Here is a 17,951-nt window from a genome sequence, read left to right on the forward strand (position 1 = left end):
GAATGACTTGTTGAGGCGTTTTTGTGTGGGGCCTACCAAATTCCATGTTGCGCGCTTTGAGGACATCATTTCTCAAAATTTCATGAGCTATTACTAGAGTTTCGTGTTTTATGGCAAATCGTCAAACTTTGCTGCCAAAATGGCAGATGTCCTTATGTAATTTTCTGCATATATTTTTATGACTTTGTGGGTCAACTCATGATAGAAATGTCGAGCAAATTTCAGCTAAAGAAAACTGGCTTCAGTGGCAGAATTGTCAAAGAATCATTAGGGGCATTTGGTATATAATCAACAATAAGAAATAAACATCTGCCCATATTTTGAACGATGTTTTTTCATATTTCATGACCCTTGGGGTTGTTTCGAAAATTTGCATCGTTTCTCCCTATTTTTTTTCTTAATGAAGCATAAGTGCAGATCACCTTTTCAAACGTGGCATCAGAGGTGTTTTATTATCGCAATTTAATGGAACCAGCAGCACTTTGTTGCGATGACATGTTTAATAATGTCACAATTATGGATGTCACAATCATCTGTTGACTCGACAGCTAAAACGTTGACAGCCGAGCTCAATGATCACAATGATTGCTTTCTTGGTCTGGCTTTTTTTTTTAACACTTTGGGCATTATTATTATTTTTATATTTAAAATTTCTGTACAGTACATTTCAGACTAACACGCCCAAAAACTGTACAAAGAATTCAGAGAAGTTGATGGAAGTGTTTTGAAGGTGAAATGGACAAGTGAGGCAGAAATTCCCGTGAAAGACAATTGATTCATCGAAAAATATTGTTAAAAGATAAAAAAGAAAATAGAATAAAAATAATAAAATAAAGAGATGATGGATGGAGTGTTTTTAATCAGACACATACAAAGCCAATTAAATACATCATGATGAATTTATTCATTGCAAATCTAATTAATTGTGTTGTCCATTAATAATATTGTAAAATCTTTTTTGTTTTGTTTTTTAAGTATTTATTTAATGACCTTTTTTTTCAACTTGGCTCCTGGAATTTATCGTTATATAACGTTTATTTTTTTATTACTATTTTGTGTTGGCTACAGTTGTGCTGGTATGTAAACTTGTGAGAACAATTGAATGGTATTTTCGGTGGTTTAACCATTTTTATTGTATGACATTTTCATGAATTCATTGCATCTTTTTTGAAATTTAATTATAACATTTCCAATTTAATTATCTAGTGTTTTTTTTTTTATGACCACTTAATGAAATGTATTCGGCATATAGCATTTTAAATTACTTAATAGATAATAATTGAGTGGCCTTTTATTTTCACGATGCCTACGTACTTATGTTCAACCAATCAGATCCCACCGAGCACAATTTTGACGTACTCAGTATTGTCAGTAACAAATGTTATTGAGCAACTAAAAATGCAAAGAAATGAACTAATGCCATAAAATGTCCACTTTACATTTAACAATGAAATCAATTAATTATTGCACATTTTAATGAATTAATTCCCATTTTAATTATGTCTTTAATTGGCTTAATATGAGTAGAATTTGTCAGCAACTCCAAAAGGTGGAAGAGTTCTAGTAAATAAGCCGTGTTCCATTTTGCTCCTTTAAAAGTTCATCTGGAATCCTCCACAATGAGGATTTCTCTTGGTCTCAGTAGGTATGTGTTTTTTTGTTTTTGTTTTTTTTGTCCTTTAAGTTAGAATCCAGTGTCGGGAAAAGTACGCCAAAGTTAGTCCAAAGTGCACAGAGTGAGTGGTTTCTCGTCAGATCGGCAACGCTCCCCCGTCGTCCTCTACCGGCCAAATAGGTTGTCGTACTCCAGCAGGATGAGCTCCACGATCTGGTTCTGGTAGACCATGTGGACCGCTATGTTCCACGTCTCCATCTCAGGCCTCAGCAACGTGGGGCCGAAGACGATGGCCACGCTCTGGTTGGTCATGCGGTTCTCTTCGCCGTGCTCAATCACCCTGAACACGCAACACGCGGATTATTTATACAATTCGGTCAATGGATAATTGTGATACAATTTGGAATTGGACCAGTTTGTAAGGAAAATACGACCAGAAAGATCCTTGTCATTAAATTTAAGACAAGGCTTTTTTTGTTTTGATGTTTTCATATTTAAATTTGGTTAACTTGCAGTAAAAAGGCTGCTTGAACAGCAGATAAAGGGTTTTGTGGTGGGGACAAATTTGATTCACATGACATTAATGCCAATTAGAAAAATAATGATTTTCATATTTCTATTATTTATCATGAGGAACAGTTTTAAAAGCAATCCAGAATTTAAATGTTAAAATAATCAGATATTTTTTAAAACATCGACAATAAATTTGAACACGTGAACATTTTTATTTAGCGAGAACATAATTTTTCTTGCAAAGGCTATTTTATAGAATCTATCGAAAGGTTCCGCTAATGACCATTTTTACGTGATTTTGTTGTCAGTCCACACAAAAATATGTTCTCCCCAATCTGCCGCCATCAGAGTTCCTCAACATTCAGTAAGTGCATGTACGGTAAGGAACAAAAGATCTGATCCAGATTGCACACGGCGTGCAATGTCAGTAAACACAAAATGTAAAAGTCCATGTTCAAGAACACATTGTATTTTTTTTTCTTACTTGCGGAGGTGTTTGAAGAGGGCCTGCATGGTGTCGTGGTTGGGCTCGGGTAGCTGTCGGACAAGTTCTTTCATGGCGTGGACCCGCTGCTTATAGTCTGGGATCTCTGCAAGCCGCCACCACCCAAGAACATGAAAGCACGATCAGTGACTTGACCCATGGGGTGAAAACAAGAGCACTGCGTGTGTAATGATTGCAAATGATGTGCTAATGATTGCGTTGACTCGCTTTGGTCTCCAAATGAGATGCTTAATTGCAGTGCAGCTCTTAAGGGCTTGACTTTAATGCAAAGCAACAAAATTCAAGTCAGTATTAAGTATGTTATAATAAATAAAATAAAAAGTCTCCTTTTAAGCCACACGAATGGCTCAATAAAGTCGAAAAGCAAGAGTCTAAGAATTATTGGATCATAAATAAATACAAAACAATTAGAATATGGATGCATATATAAAGCACGGTAAAAAACAATAAACATTTTTGAGCCACACATGTAAAAAAAAAAAGACCAAAAATTTATGAAAAACAAAAACATAAAGAGGATTTTAAAGTCCTATTTACCCATGTGAATACTTCAAGAGATGCAGTATTTATTATAGTTATTTTATCACTACGAGAGAAAAAAGGGGGCAAAATATACTAAACTATCCCCAAAATTATGTATATTTGGTAAAAAAAAAAAAGATAAGCAAAATGTGTAAAAATAAATAAATAAATATGAATATATTAAAAACAATATAATAAACAACAAATATTTAAGTCCAAGACATGTATAAAACATGGGAAAATGAAATATTTTAAAAATAAAACTACACTTAAATTAAGGTAAACTGGGGGAAAAAAGTAAAAATCGGGTCATACCTGCAAAATAGGATAAAAACAACACTAGATATCATATAATAAAATTAATACAAATATATAAAGCCAAAGATGCAGAAATGAAAAAAATAAAAAATAAATACAGTACATAATACAAAATACAATTTTAAAAGTAGCCACACAAAGAACATGCTTGGTCATAAAACTAAAAAGAAAATTAATTAAATTAAATTAAAAAGTATTGTTAAACAAATGAAAAAAATCAAATCAAATAAATCAGGAAAAATAAAGATAAATAAAAGAATACTTACAGGGGAAGTCAACCCAGAAATGTTCTTGACAATAATATGTTTTCTGTAGGCCCACTCATCTAAAACACGTTGTTCTGCGTAATATTGGGTTTGTGGAATATGAATAAAGCAGCAAAATCCTTGCTGTCGACTGAAAATGACATCACAGTTGCTTTGGGCTCAGGTAACGACCAATTACGGCTCACCTCTTTTCTGAAGCTGTGCTGTGATTGGTCGTTACCTGAGCCCTGAGCAACTGTGACGCAACTGCAACTGTGACAAAATGGTCGGCCCTGAAATGAATAAAAACGGGTGGATTTTTCTACTTAACTCATATTCCACAAACACAATATCAGAATAGCGAGTTTAAATCAGTGGGGTCACATCCAACATATTTTTATTAATTTTTTATTAATTTTTTTTTATTATTTATAAGTAAACTATCCAATGCGAATGGTATATTTTTGGAGGCAAGCACTCACTGATGGCGCTGACAAAGTCTTGGAAGAGCGTGTAGGTGAAGAGTGGCTCGGGAAGCTCCCTGAAAAACATCTTCAGGGCTCCGGTGGTCACGTGGATGTCCTCCCACTTGCCGTCGGACAGGTTCACCTTCTCATCTGCGCCGCCACGGCAACAACCAGAAATAAACAAACAGCCGGACAAACAACAACACGGGGGAAATCACCGTGATTGACAGCATAGCGCAGCTTCTGGATGAGGGCCAAGTTCCCGCTGACTCTGTAGAGGCCGTCGATGTGCAGACCTGCAGAAAAATAAACACACAAAAAAAAAAAGACAGGAAGAAGGCAAATCAAACACATGAAAAGGGTTGCACGGTGTGTCGTCAGGCAGGTGGCACTGCGGGACGCACCGTTGCTCTCCACGTGCTCAATGCACATTTTGACAAAGGAGGGCACCGTGCTGTTCTCCCTCTGGCACAGGTTAGACAGGCTGCCTCCAAACACCTGATCTGCGCACACAAACACACACAGACTGCATAAGAAAAGAAAGATGTCTTTGTTTGACTCAAGTTTGGTCAAGTTCTCACCTTGTGCAGTTGACTATGAGACTTTTTTGTTTTATGGTGAATCATCAAACTTTGCCACCATGCGCCGACCACACCCAAAGACAAAAATACTTTATTTACATTGTCGGTCTTTCTAATTGATGTGAATTAAATTGTAAAAAAAAATCTCTGGGAGTTGATCTTTAAAGGATGCTAGGAAATACACAAAAAGGAACGTAAAACATCAGTTTGAACCAAAATGTTCATTTTATTCTTGAGACTTTTTCATGGGTCTACTCATGATAGACACGCCTACCAAATTTTATGATGCCAAGTGAAACTGATTGCTCAGCACATTAGTAGGACTCCTGGAATTTGCAAACGTGAGCCTAAAGCAGTCACTTCCATTCAAAGTGTCTGATTTCCTGTTTGTTTTACGACATGACTTCTTGGGACTTTTTCGTGCATCAACTTGTGACCGACGAGCTGAGCAAATTTCATGCTGTTACATGAAACTGGCTTAAGGGGCAACATTTTCAGAAATGTAATGATTGATTACGAATGACAAATTTAGTAAGACTCGTGGAAATTCAAGAGAATGGTTGAAGCAATGGTCAAAAATGGTGGGTGGCAGCAGAGCAAGAGAGATCAACCAGGACCTTGTTGCAACAAGCTCTTTTTCCCAGTGTTTTAAACAGACTTGTAAATAATGATAAAACTTAGCTATATTCTAATGCTAATTGCTGCAAAGCACAAACACATAAAAATCAACTTTTTTTTCCTGTTTTGTTTTCCTGAAAGAAGATGTAATCTAATTTAATTTTCTTTTGGTAGGTTTCATGCTTTTCTAGCAATAGGACACAATATTCTGTGGGCCTTGCAAAATCAGTCAAAATCCAGTAAAACAGCAGGAAGCGAAGGTGGTTGCTTCAGTGAAAATGGCTGGGAGTGAATGAGTTAATAATTTTGTGTTTTATGGTGACTAACGCAATATTAACCGGAATACCATATTTAGACTAGTGGCGCTGCATAGAACATATTTTTGGGGGGGGGTTGACTTCCTCTTTAAGAAACCTCAGAAACAGCTAAAATGACCCTAAAATGGTCGCTGCGAAGTACAAAATAAAGTATTTTCAGACATGGCTTCTTGAGACTCTTCCCGTGATATAAATGTCTCCCAAAATCCATGTTGCTCAGTGAAACTAGCTTTGCAGGCTGCATTTTCCCAAAATGAAATGAGGTTCATGTTTTAAGGCAAGTCATCACAATTTGCTGCCAAAATGGCAAACTTGCAGTGTCATTTACGGCATGGCTTTGTGATCCTTTTTTGTGGGTCTACTCAAGACAGACGTGCGTAACAAATTTCATGATGCTAAGTGCAATTAGCTTCAGGGGCTGAATATTCTAAAAAAAAATTCAAGAGCTATTGCTAAGAGTTTTGTGTTTTAAGGCCATCAAAATGGCTGGCTTCCTGTGTCATTTAAAGATTTATGAGTTTTGTGTGTGTGTGGGGCTACACATTTTCTTGATGTTACACACAACTGGTTTCAGGGGCTGAATAAAAATAAATAAATACGGAGCTGAGTTGTTATTGTTAAACCAGAACCAACAAAACACATTTGGCCCTGGCGGAGGTCAGTAATGGCAGCGGTACCTTTGATGTAGCCTTTGTCTCGGACTGCCTGCATGGTGGGCCGTCGCATCAGAAACTTTTTCAGCTTGTGTTTGGTCTTCTTGTCGTCGGTGCAGTCCACGCTGCTCGACGTCTTCATGGCTGCACCGGAAGCAGAGACCAAAATCAGACAGCAGATCTTCGTCGCCATGACGATGCAACAGGAAAAAAGGCTGATAATATATTGTCACACAATAACAGACATTTTGTTTCGCGACACTTTGTCTCTTCTAGCTGGATTTTGCCTGAATGGCAACACAAACACAAATGCCGTATTTATGTTGCAGTTTTTCAGGCCCTCCATATGAAATTTCAAATTTGAAGTAGACAAACGCCTGCCTTTCTTGGAGTCCCTGCGTTCTTTCTCCTTGTCTTGCTTCTCTGCTCCGGGCGACTCGGGCATGTCTTCTTCTATGGCTTCATCAGACTCACAAGCCTGAAAAGCACACCAAATAATAGGCTAGTCACTTTTAAGTGGCTTGAAATCCATCACTTGACTTTCACAATTTTCTTCCTTTGTAAGCCAGTGGCCTGCAAAGTCAAGTTAATGCAAGAAAACGTGCTGAGTCAGGAGTCTCCACGAAGCACTGAATGCAATGTTTTACTTGCTTTTAGGGACTTAAGCTTCCATGGCAATGGAATGGAAAGGCAAGGTGTTAATTATCATAAAATACGTTATGCGAGATTTAACCCCTGCAGCATAAACAATGTAGTTTGTTTCCTCCTCTATCCTGGTGAGCTCAATAGACCAATTTAAACGATTATGTTTAAACAATTATGTTGCTTTTTTGTGACTGTTATACAGCATTCTATTGTTACTAAAATCTGTATGTGTTTTTGTGTTTTCATTTAATCAAATAAATTGCCTTTAAAATAGGGTCTGACAGGGTCAGATTTTTTTTTAAGGCCGATTCCGATATTTAAAGGGGTAATCAATTAATTGAAAAATAAACATAAAAATGACAAATAATTAAAACAGCTTAATTCAACTGATTAATAAAAAAATGTACTAATGATTACAATAATTTTTTGCCCCTTAACACAATTATTTAGTATTTGTTTAACTTAACAAGTGAGTGAGAAATCGACAAATATATGCCAATTTTTTTTAAATATTTATTTGAACGTGAATATTTGTCTTATTTTGTAATTTTATCTTTTGTTGTAATATGTTAGTAAGAATTTTTTTGGGTGGAAATTGTAATATTTTTTGCCGATTTTGAAGCTACATGGCTGTGCCTTACTTTAAAATTTTAAGTTGAATGTCTAATACTTGTGAGTCGGCAGCCTGAGTGAGCTCTGTTAATTTTCTTCTTTATTTGTACTTTTATACCATTTTTAACATTCAGTGTGAGTTTTGAGGCATTTTAACCCGTTTTGAATTATTTACTCACAAAAAGTTCATAAATAATTGTGCGTGCTTGCGAGTTGACAGCCTGTTTACAACAGCTCCATTGATGTTCTCCTTTATTTGTACTTTGCCCTCCCCGCATAATACCTACAATGCCCGGCACATCTGAAGTTGAGTAGATAGGAATGTGTAAATGTGGGACTTGGATAGTTGGTGCATTGTTCTTACCGGACTGCTGACGGTGTCTCTTAGCGCTCGGTACCACTCGTTGACAAGGACGTCATTTTCCGACTGGATCAGGAGTTCCGTGCCCTGCCGGGTCTTCAGCTGCGGATGAGGTTAAGTATTAGCAATATCTTAACGATTAAGAATTAGAATACACTTTAAATCCAATTTGTTGTATTGCTGAATTAGCCTGTTTTGAAGGGGCAGTCCTGTCTCATGGTTCTTGATGAAGTTTTCGACTTGGTTTCTGGCTGGTTCTAAATGTATTTTTTTAACTTGTATTTGATCTGGTTCTTGATTGGGTTCTTACATCGTTTATGACTTGGTTCTTGATCTGGTTCGTAACTTGGTTCTTGACCTGGTTAATGATCTGGTGCTTAATTTGGTTTTTGACATTGTTCGTGAGCTGGTTCTTAACCATTTTTTTTTTACTTGGTCCTTCATTGGTTCTTCATTTTTTAACTGGATTTTAGTATGGCTTGTGATTTGGTTCATGTGCTTTTAACTTACTTCTTGACTGTTTTTTCACTTGGTTCTTGATTATTTTTTTACATGAGTCTTGACTGGGTTCTTAGTTCTAGCTGTCAAGTCATGGGCAGAAAACTTGGTGTGGGCGGTGGTTATTGTGTAAACTAACTCCACTGTTATATCACAGAGGGTTAAAATTTTTGAAGGGCTCCCTTTGAGACATTTTTAGATACAGGCAGATGATTTTGTTCCCTTGAAATTTCACACAACTGCATAGAATCATGAAAAATTCAATTTTCGATGTCCCCTTCAAGTCCAGTCTAAGGCAGAATGAAGTTCACCTCTATGACGTGTTTCTTGCTAGATTTGTCCTTGGAGGCCCAGTCCACCGAGCCACCCTTCAGGTCCACCGTGAACTCGGGTTTGGACTGACCACCGCCAAACTGCACACATGTAAAAGAAGATAGCGAATAATCACACACACACACAGAAAATAATAACCATCAATTTAATTGTAGGCTTGATTGACGCACCCAGCTGGTCCCGCCTCCCTGGCCTTTGGCAAAGAGCAGTGTGCAGCCTTGTAAAACCGTCCAGGAAGAAGTCCAATTCTTCCTATGGTTAATAGTCCACAAACCACTGTTCAGATTTGCGCAATAGAAAATAACAATGTACAAGAAGTTGTACTCACCGAACTTTCTTGCCGTTTTCTGTGATCTTTGTCACATTGAGCACACCGCACTTCTCTGAGGGCTGAACACAGAAAAAGACCACAAAAAAAAAGTATACAACACAGCGAGGGAGCAGCTTAGACATGCGTCATGACAACAAGCGTTGATCATCACAGCAGGACGGCTACATTTAAGCATCACCGACGACAGCAACACCAGCACCCAAACAAAGCACTGCAAATAAACGCTTTGCTCTCTGATCTGCATTCAGGAAAGCAGCTAAAACACAACACGTGTGATGTGACACACATACAGTACACGCACCAGCGGGAAAATTCAAGGAAAAGCAAGCACGCTTGATCAAAGAAATGCAACGTAGACCTAACAACCACGATACACTGACAATCACACTGATCATTCGCCATCAAGTATAACAACACTCTTGATGCCATACAGTACACTCTGATTACATAACAATACGATTTGATACGATTTGCCCCAATGACGCGATACAATCTGATACGATTCATAAATGTTGTTACGAGTCAATCCGACGAGGATCCAACAGAATCCGATACTATTCACTCCTATTATGAGCTGATCGGATTCACTTCGATTACAACATAATATAATTGAATATGATTTACTCTCATTCTGTTTCACTCAAATGATGATACAGATTGCATTCACTCCCATTACGAGCTCACTTGAAGTACGATACGATTGACTGCAATTACGTTAAGATTCACTCCAAATAAGTTTTGATGCACTCCATTTACATTACGATTCACTCCAGTCTCAATACAATAAGTTTCCCTCTAGTAAAATTTTACACAACATACTCCAATTACACAATCAATACAATTCACTCCAATTAGGACAGTAGGCTTCACTAATTACAATCTGACAAGATTCACTCCAACTCACTACAATGCGATCTGATACGATTAATTCCAATGATGCTACACTCAATATGATTCACTTTGATTACATTACAAGATAAGCATATACAATTCACTCAAATTATTTTACAATGCACTCTGATTACGATATTTAAAAAAATCTGATACGATTCACCCAATACAATTAATAGGATTCACTCAATTTACAGTATAATTAAACGATCCACTATAATTCCAATAAAAAATTTTCAAATTACAATTCACAATAGCAATCTGACAAGATTCACTCCAAATATGATCAGAAACAATTCACTGTAATTATGTTACATACGTTCACTCAAATGAAGTTACTATTCAATTTCATTAGATTCCTTTCAAATACAATGTGATTAATTCCTACATGTTACAATACGATTCACTTCAATTAGGATAAAATATGTTTCACTTTGACTTATAAAAGATACTTTTTACTTCCTTTATTGTCTTCAAATCTGTTACTACTATTCTAACAAAGCTTGATCAAAGCACAAAAATCTAACAGCTCGCAGTGGTCCGATTTAGCCCAGCGACGTGTTGCTTTTCCTTTAATTTGTCACATCCCAGCACAAACACTAAACAAGTCAATGAAAGCTTCCATGTTGCAAAAAAAAAAGAACATACTCCTCGAGTGACTCAAAGAAGTCTACTAACAAGGTTTCCACAAGGGTTCTCGTCCATCTAAAGAATTTCTATTGTACGACTTTCCCAACCAATGTGGAAACTTGCATGAGGTGCACAACACAGAGGTTGCTATATAGGGGGGCTTTTACTAACGGAAGCGGAGCGCTTAGGAGATGAGGGGCTGGAGTCAGAGTTGGGTGTGGGGGACTTGGGACTCAGAGGTGTGTCCTAGTGAGGAGAAGACAAGGCGGTCACATGGGTTAAGAAACAACCAATCAAACCAGGATGATCACAAGACATAGAGGATGCAATTGGCTAGTGTGGGTAATGTTGCCGGTTTTTAATGAATACAAGTTCTACATGTTTCAATCTCTTCAGGGTTCAGGGAAGCCAAATGGAATATGTATTTTTTCCCAAGAACTTTTTAAAACCCTGTATGACTCTTTTAGGACCCGTCAAGACTACAAGAACCTTTAAATATCTTTAGACCTTAAAATACTTTAAATCAAGTTATTGTAGGATCTTCTACAACAACGTTTAAGACTTTTAGTGACCTTGTTGGACATTTAAAGACTTAAGCCCGTATCCCACTAAGCGGAGCAGGCTCGTTAGGGTGCGTGCACGTAGCGAGAGTTACAAGTCTGCATGGCTCAGTAAGGCTTTAGGAATCTTTTTAACACTTCAAGAGCTCGTAAGCTCATTTAAGACGTCCATTTTAAGACCTTTTAAAATCTTTGTAGACTTTTTGTTACTTTAAAGGGCTTGAAGACTTTTAGAGACATTTAAGAACCTTTTAAGACTCACTTAAAACATTTTGTAAATGTATTTAAGACCTTTTACAACCTATTAAGACTTTTTTGAAACTTTGTAGGTCTTCTAAAGATCTTTTAAATAACTTTAAGACTTTTATACCTTCTAAAGACCGTATAGGACATTTTAAGAACTTGTAGCTTTCATGACTTTTTAAAACCTTTTAGATCTTTATAAGACCATTTAAAGCCCTTGTGTGATCTTTTAATAACTTCTTAAGATCATGTAGCACATCATAAGACCATTTAAATCCTTTAAAATACTTTTTATGACCTTGCAGGACATTATGATGTTCAAAACCTTTTAGGACCTGTTGAGACTTTTTAAGACCCCTGTAAGACATTTTAAGATTTTTCATGCCTTAAGAAGGCCACTTACAGTAATTTCTGGCCTATAAGGCACACCTGACTATAAGCCGCGCTAGCTAAATTTGGGGAATACTCGAGTTTGTTACACATATAAGCCGCACCCGACTATAAGCCGCAGGCGTGTTAATGTTACCGCACCGGGTTCCCGCTACTTTCTTTTCCATAATGAGGGTGCAAATTGTCTCTCTCTCGTTCTGTCTCTCCTACTGTATTTGGGCTCACTTGGTTTGTTTTGCTCTGCCTGATGCTCTTGCGCTTCCTTTGTAGTGCGCCCCATTGTGATCTGATGGATAAGCTGCACCTTTTATTAGCTGCAGGGTCGAATGCAAGTGAAAAAAGTAGCGGCTTATGGTCCAGAAATTACTGTAATCATAAAACATTTAGCAGCTTATTGTTCATCTTGTTTCATTTGGTTGCCTCCATGTGTTTTCTGTTCTATGCCCTCAAATGATGCATTTATGCAAAAATTCTCATGGAGCAATGATTTCAAAAAGTCAGAGGTAGGAAGAAGATTATCATCATCATGCGAGGTGATTGGTCACTGACAAAAATAGAAGCACAGTTGTGTTAATCCATGCACATGCTGACACAAACTGACTTGCTGTTTGTAAGGATGCGGGCGGGTGGAGCTCGTCCGGAATGTTCTGAGTTTCAGTGTGTGCTGCAAAGCAACCAAACTACAACTGAATCCTTCATTTATTTCCCAAAGCAAAATGCCGGAGCTGTGCAGCCAACGATGAATGCAACAAATGGGACATATTGCTCACTTGCCAGTCATCTACGGATCATTGGAAAAGCATTTTGCGTTTTTTTCTACATGACGCACCTTCTCGTTGGGTTCTTGGACATAAGCGCTGTGTCTCCACTTGGTCAGGACAATGGGCTCCACCTGTTTCCTGTCCAGACTGCGAGTCTTGGTGGGATCTGTGAGGTGCTGTGGCGGCGAATGGTTGTACTAGAGGGATAGAGCATGTGTCATTGTCCGAACTGATCAGGTTTCCTCAAAGCAGTTTTTTAGCTTGCGTTGTTTGACAGAAGCCTGGATTTAACCAAAAATGAGAATAACTGGTGGGCAGCACCCTATAATGTAATAATTTCCCGAAAATGAAATAAAATGTGCACTTAACTATCAAAATGTAATAAAACCCAATAATGTAACAATTTTACCAAGATCGATAATATACTACCTTATTACATTATTGAAGATTTATTAAATTTCCAAGTGGGCATTTATTTTTTTCAACTCTGATCATGTAAAACTTAACAGATAATTTAATATATATGTATCTGTTCATTGTAGTCCGAAGTTCTACAATTTTTGTGTTGAGAATGTAAGATTGTATACAATCGCAGCAAAAAATGGAGTGTTAATATTTTGGTGTTTGAAAGTGTATTTTTACCACAGATTTAAATGGAGGTTAGAGTTATTTGACAGAGTTGATTTATTTAGTGTTAAACCAGAGAGTTAATCATAGAAAGCTCCGCCCACTCGATTAGCACTGCTCTGCTTCAACGACTTCAGTAAAAAATGTTACTACAATATCAGTCAGGGTTATTTAAAATTGCACTATTGGTGAAACTTTTGATCGAGTTAAGTGAACATTTTATTACATTTTCAGGAAACTATTACAATGTAGGGTGCTACATGGTGGCTTCCAACCAAAATGGCAAACTTCACGTTTGTTTTACAGCATGGCTTCTTGAGACTCTTTAATTAGCAGACTCGTATGTGTTTACCGAATGTTATGTTGCAAAGTCAAATCATTATTAGTTTAGAATAAAAACAAAAAAGCCTACTGGTAGCCACTTGACATGACAACATGGCCTTGTAATTGCTGCTTCGAACTGAAGTGGCAGACTTCATGCTCACTTCATGCCATGACTACCTGAGACTTTATAGTGGGTTGCTTCATAATTCCGTAGATATGCCTACCAAATTCCAGGATGCCATGAGAAACTGGGCAAAAGAAAAAGAAGCTGAGTTCTTACTATGGTTCCACGTTTTATGGCAGACTGTCAAATTTTGGTGCCATGCTTCGCCCACAGGCAATGACAAAAATTTACATTTTTGATAATTCAGTTGTCCATCTGCCACATGTTTTTGGTTGGCATTTCGTAATGTTGCATTCACACACAAAATCGCTGGGGAGAATTCGCTTTTGAAGGATACCTCGAAATGGCCAAAATGACTTGCTGCGATTTCATGTTTGGTTTAAAACACGGCTATCAAATTCAGATTGCTAAAGGGATGCTGGCTTCAGGGGTTCAATTTTGCTTCCTGCAGTTTGTTGTTTTCTGGCCAATCTTTACCTTTGGCAGCTCCCATTCGGACCTGGAGCCATCTGCGCTGTAGTAATATGGCCGTCCCTGCTCATCCACATGTTTTAACCACTGTTGGTATACAAACAGAAAATGGATGATTAGAGACCAAAATTATATTTGCTTTGGTTTGTCACAGCAGGAACGCCAAATGTCCACCAAGAGCCAAGCCAAGCCCCAAAGACAGTGGAAGGAGTCAAGGTACCTTCTCGTTAGTATAGTCGCTGACATACAACGTGTGGCCGTACTCATCCATCCCTTCCGACCACCCGCGAGGCGGCGAGCCGTACTGGCTGTCAGACAAGCTGGAGTAGGCGCTGAAGCACGCGTCCTCCGAGCACAAGGGCCCCAGGCGGCCCACTGACAGAGACAGGAGGGGGAAGAAAGATGGCGAGAGCGACAGGGGAGTGCTCTGAGCGTGGAAAAAGAGAAGATAAAAAAGAGGGAGGGGAGTAGTCACCTTTCACCAATAGAGGAGGAAGACACCAGAAATGCAAACACATGTACAGAGCCACAAACATGACATAAGGGGAATTTGAGGGTGGGGGATATAGTAGATAATGTGTACATTTGTACATGTGTACATGAAATGATTTGTATTTTAAAGGGACACTTGACTAACTTAGCCATTTTACACGCAGTAAAATATTTTGCATACAATCAATTTGATAACTTCATTATTTTTACATGTAAGACTAATACTTTTAAAACACATGTTGCCACTTGCTGTCGACTGAAAATGACATCAAGTGCTCAGGAAACAGGTAACGACCAATCACGGCTCACCTGTTTTCTGGGTTTGGTAATTTGACGCTGGCAAACTGAGCCATGATTGGCTGTTACCTGTTTACTGAGCACACGTGATGTCATTTTCAGTTGACAATAAGTGGCAAAATGTGTTTTTAAAGATGAAAATAATAATGTACACATTTTGGGGCAACAAAATACTAAACTGTGGAAACAATATAGTAATTTGTGGCCACGAAATACTAGACCATGGCTACAAAATACTAAATTGTGGCCACAGCATCTTAATTTATGGCCAAATAGTAGTTTTAGCTACACACAAAATGCTATTTTGTGGGTTCAACACAAATTTCATGGCATGTCTGGAGCTCCCTACAAATGCAACAGCAACAGCAACAAAAACAAAACAAAAAAAACAGATGTGCAGCAAACGGAGTCAGAAAGCAACATTTTAGACAAGAAATAACTGTTTGCAATGCCGGTTTTGGTCTGCAGGGAGCACTGTGGCACAGTCATTGCAGGTTGTGTTTGTGGACAAAATGGACAACAAAATTTGCTGTGCTTTTCATTTAATTTAATCTTGTACATTACAAGCTGCTGCTGCTTTTCTGTTTATTACCAGGATCACTCTCACACTTTCAGTCCAGCTTTGCACTAACAGCACTAAAATGTTTCTCTTATAAAAAATACTGTGGCACTGTTGTAACACACCACATACTATCTCCTATTGGCCCCTTTCACGATACCCCTAAAAGCATTCATCCCTATGATGCTGTTCCGTGAAAACAGCACAGATGTTGTTAGGGAAAGGATCGAGGGCTGTAACAGAGAGTCACTGTTCTGTATAATTGGCATGGGGAACCAAGTGGAACAGACAATTCTTCTGCTTTGGAGGTAGTATCTGAGTCGTAAGAGAGGCTATAAGCTGCCTGTGCGTAAAAGGTATTCCAAAACGCAGGGACAGCGGTGTAAAGTTCAACATCAGACACTCACTTTCTCTGTAAGAATAAATGCATTTGAGATGTTTTTTTCCCCTGTGTTGCTACCATTTTTAGATATTGCAAATAAAAGCCACATTTTTGTCAATCTCTGCATGAAACGGGTGTTTTTCCTTACCTCGTTGCTTTCTCCCGTGCTGGTGTTCTCTCCACGCGATCCGCTGGTGTCCCGGGCACGAGGCGGCTTCCAGGTCCTCTCGTGGCTGCAGCGGTTGTAGTAGAAAAGGCGTCCGTGCGGGTCCTTGTACGACTCCCAGTCACCCAGCACCTGGAGGGGAGCGCCAGCCGGGAGAGGGGGGGCCGCCGACTGGGTGATCTTCAGCTCCTGCAGGTTGCTGTACACGGGCGAGTCCGGTCGGCCGCGGCCCGACGACGACACGCTCTGAAATCACAAGAAAGGATATTTGAATTTTCCTTGAGCCACATTCAAGACAATGGATGTACGACTTAAAAAATGATGAACATGTCACATTGGAATACTATACACTGCATGAACATTGCGCTTGAATATAGGAAAATAAGAACATGCAACACACTGCGAGTGTGTTGCATGAGGTGAAAAGAGGAGAACAGAGGAAGGAAGTCAGCAAGAAGCAGCATCAGGTAGAATGAGGAAGCGAAACTGCAAGAAAGGCCTGCATCATGAGGCGGGAATGCACATCTGCCAAGAAATTGAAAACGTACTCTCATGCAACTGAACCTCCAAAGTGGTCCAATGTGGACCTCAAGCACAATTTTCAAAACATGCATCATCATGCCTAACGTCACATGACATTGAGCAAATCTTGTGAGGCATCAACTCACTAAAAGTTCAAACAAGGCAGCAATTCATTCAATTTCACAAGGATTCATTTGAGAGTTACACAAAAATCACCATTAGGTGACAGTATTCTGACGTAAGCATCTTCAACAGGTGAGTGGTTTCACTTTATTTTGCTTTCGCAAAACAAATGTATTTACTATTTAGATTTCTTCATTCCGTTTTTTGCGTGTGTGACAAAAGTCATTTAAAAAATATATACATAAAATGGAATTTTATAAAGTATTTTTACATGTAAATTTTTTTTTTAAATGGGCACAATAAAATATGAAAAAGTAATACCTTTTTTTATTCATTCAAACTTCATTTAAAACTAATTTGAGAGAAATGAGAAAAAAAGGTAATTAAAAAAATATGTACGTATTTTTTAATTTACAAATTGAATTTAAAAGCAATTGAAACAAAAAAAATTATACAAATATTAAGTTAAAAATAAATCGAAAAAGTTTTTAATTTATTCACAATTTTCAATAAAAAAACAAAAAAATATTTTCTTAAAAATTCATTTAAAACAATGAGTGCTAATATTTTGATAAGACAATTGAAAAACATAAAAAAAAAAAAGTTTCAAATAAAAAGTTTCTAATTTCCCTAAATGTTTCTAATAAAATTCAAATTATATATATATTTTTAAATTTCACGTAAAAAGTGTATTTCCTAAAAAAAAAAGCTATTTGAAAAAAATTAATAATAATAAAATACATTTGTGTTGAAAAATGTCAACTTGAAGTCAACCAGTGCCAAATCTATAAAGTATCAGAATAGAAGACGGATCAAATTGCATAACTTTCTGTTTACAGAAGTGAAAAATAAACATACAAGTCTCGATATTTTCTGTGGTGTTGCAGAGCTGTTTACCACTATGACCATGATAAGTCCATTTGAAAAAGTTGCTGAGGCTTAAACAGTCCATGACAAGCCACGAGAGCAACCATCCAACTTGTCAATGTGTCCCACCCGCAGCACGGTCGGCGGGCGACTCGTCAGTATCGTTTCACGCTGTCGCGACCGAGGGCGCAGAGTCATCAATAGCGGTGGCGGCCCGTGGCCTTTTTGTAATGTGCAATGATTTGAAATCGTTTACCTGTTCGTGCATGGAGAGTGCACGACGACTACTCCTCATTCGTATGACCGCCATCTTCCCTTACTTGACTCCTACCCGACAAGCGAGCACGTGACTAATGCAGGGGCACGCATCAAACGGGAAGTCTGGACC

At 38.0% G+C, this 17,951-nt stretch overlaps 1 protein-coding gene across 5 annotated transcripts in view; it reads right to left on the reverse strand.

The window, feature by feature from the left end:
* Nucleotides 1-433: 433 nt before the first annotated feature.
* Nucleotides 434-17,951, reverse strand: part of LOC147181013 (rho GTPase-activating protein 12-like) — a 35,990-nt gene continuing 18,472 nt past the window's right edge. Inside the window, exons 3-19 of one of the 5 annotated variants that reach the window (XM_086079030.1) lie at nt 16,034-16,297; nt 14,376-14,582; nt 14,162-14,242; nt 12,678-12,806; nt 12,450-12,512; nt 10,827-10,901; nt 9,132-9,193; nt 8,974-9,055; nt 8,782-8,883; nt 7,976-8,074; nt 6,736-6,832; nt 6,379-6,498; nt 4,590-4,688; nt 4,404-4,481; nt 4,201-4,335; nt 2,613-2,718; nt 434-1,955 (exon numbers count right to left, since the gene is read on the reverse strand). In XM_086079030.1, coding sequence (XP_085935156.1) covers nt 1,781-1,955; nt 2,613-2,718; nt 4,201-4,335; nt 4,404-4,481; nt 4,590-4,688; nt 6,379-6,498; nt 6,736-6,832; nt 7,976-8,074; nt 8,782-8,883; nt 8,974-9,055; nt 9,132-9,193; nt 10,827-10,901; nt 12,450-12,512; nt 12,678-12,806; nt 14,162-14,242; nt 14,376-14,582; nt 16,034-16,297 — 1,974 coding nt within the window. In that variant the 3' untranslated portion in view covers nt 434-1,780. The remainder of the gene's footprint in view (nt 1,956-2,612; nt 2,719-4,200; nt 4,336-4,403; nt 4,482-4,589; nt 4,689-6,378; nt 6,499-6,735; nt 6,833-7,975; nt 8,075-8,781; nt 8,884-8,973; nt 9,056-9,131; nt 9,194-10,826; nt 10,902-12,449; nt 12,513-12,677; nt 12,807-14,161; nt 14,243-14,375; nt 14,583-16,033; nt 16,298-17,951) is intronic. The other 4 variants (XM_086079064.1, XM_086079039.1, XM_086079045.1 and 1 more) reach the window with 4 other exon arrangements.

This window comes from Leptonotus elevatus, chromosome 1 (assembly GCF_054856555.1).
Source record: "Leptonotus elevatus isolate MCC_2025b chromosome 1, RoL_Lele_1.0, whole genome shotgun sequence".
NCBI lineage: Eukaryota > Metazoa > Chordata > Actinopteri > Syngnathiformes > Syngnathidae > Leptonotus > Leptonotus elevatus.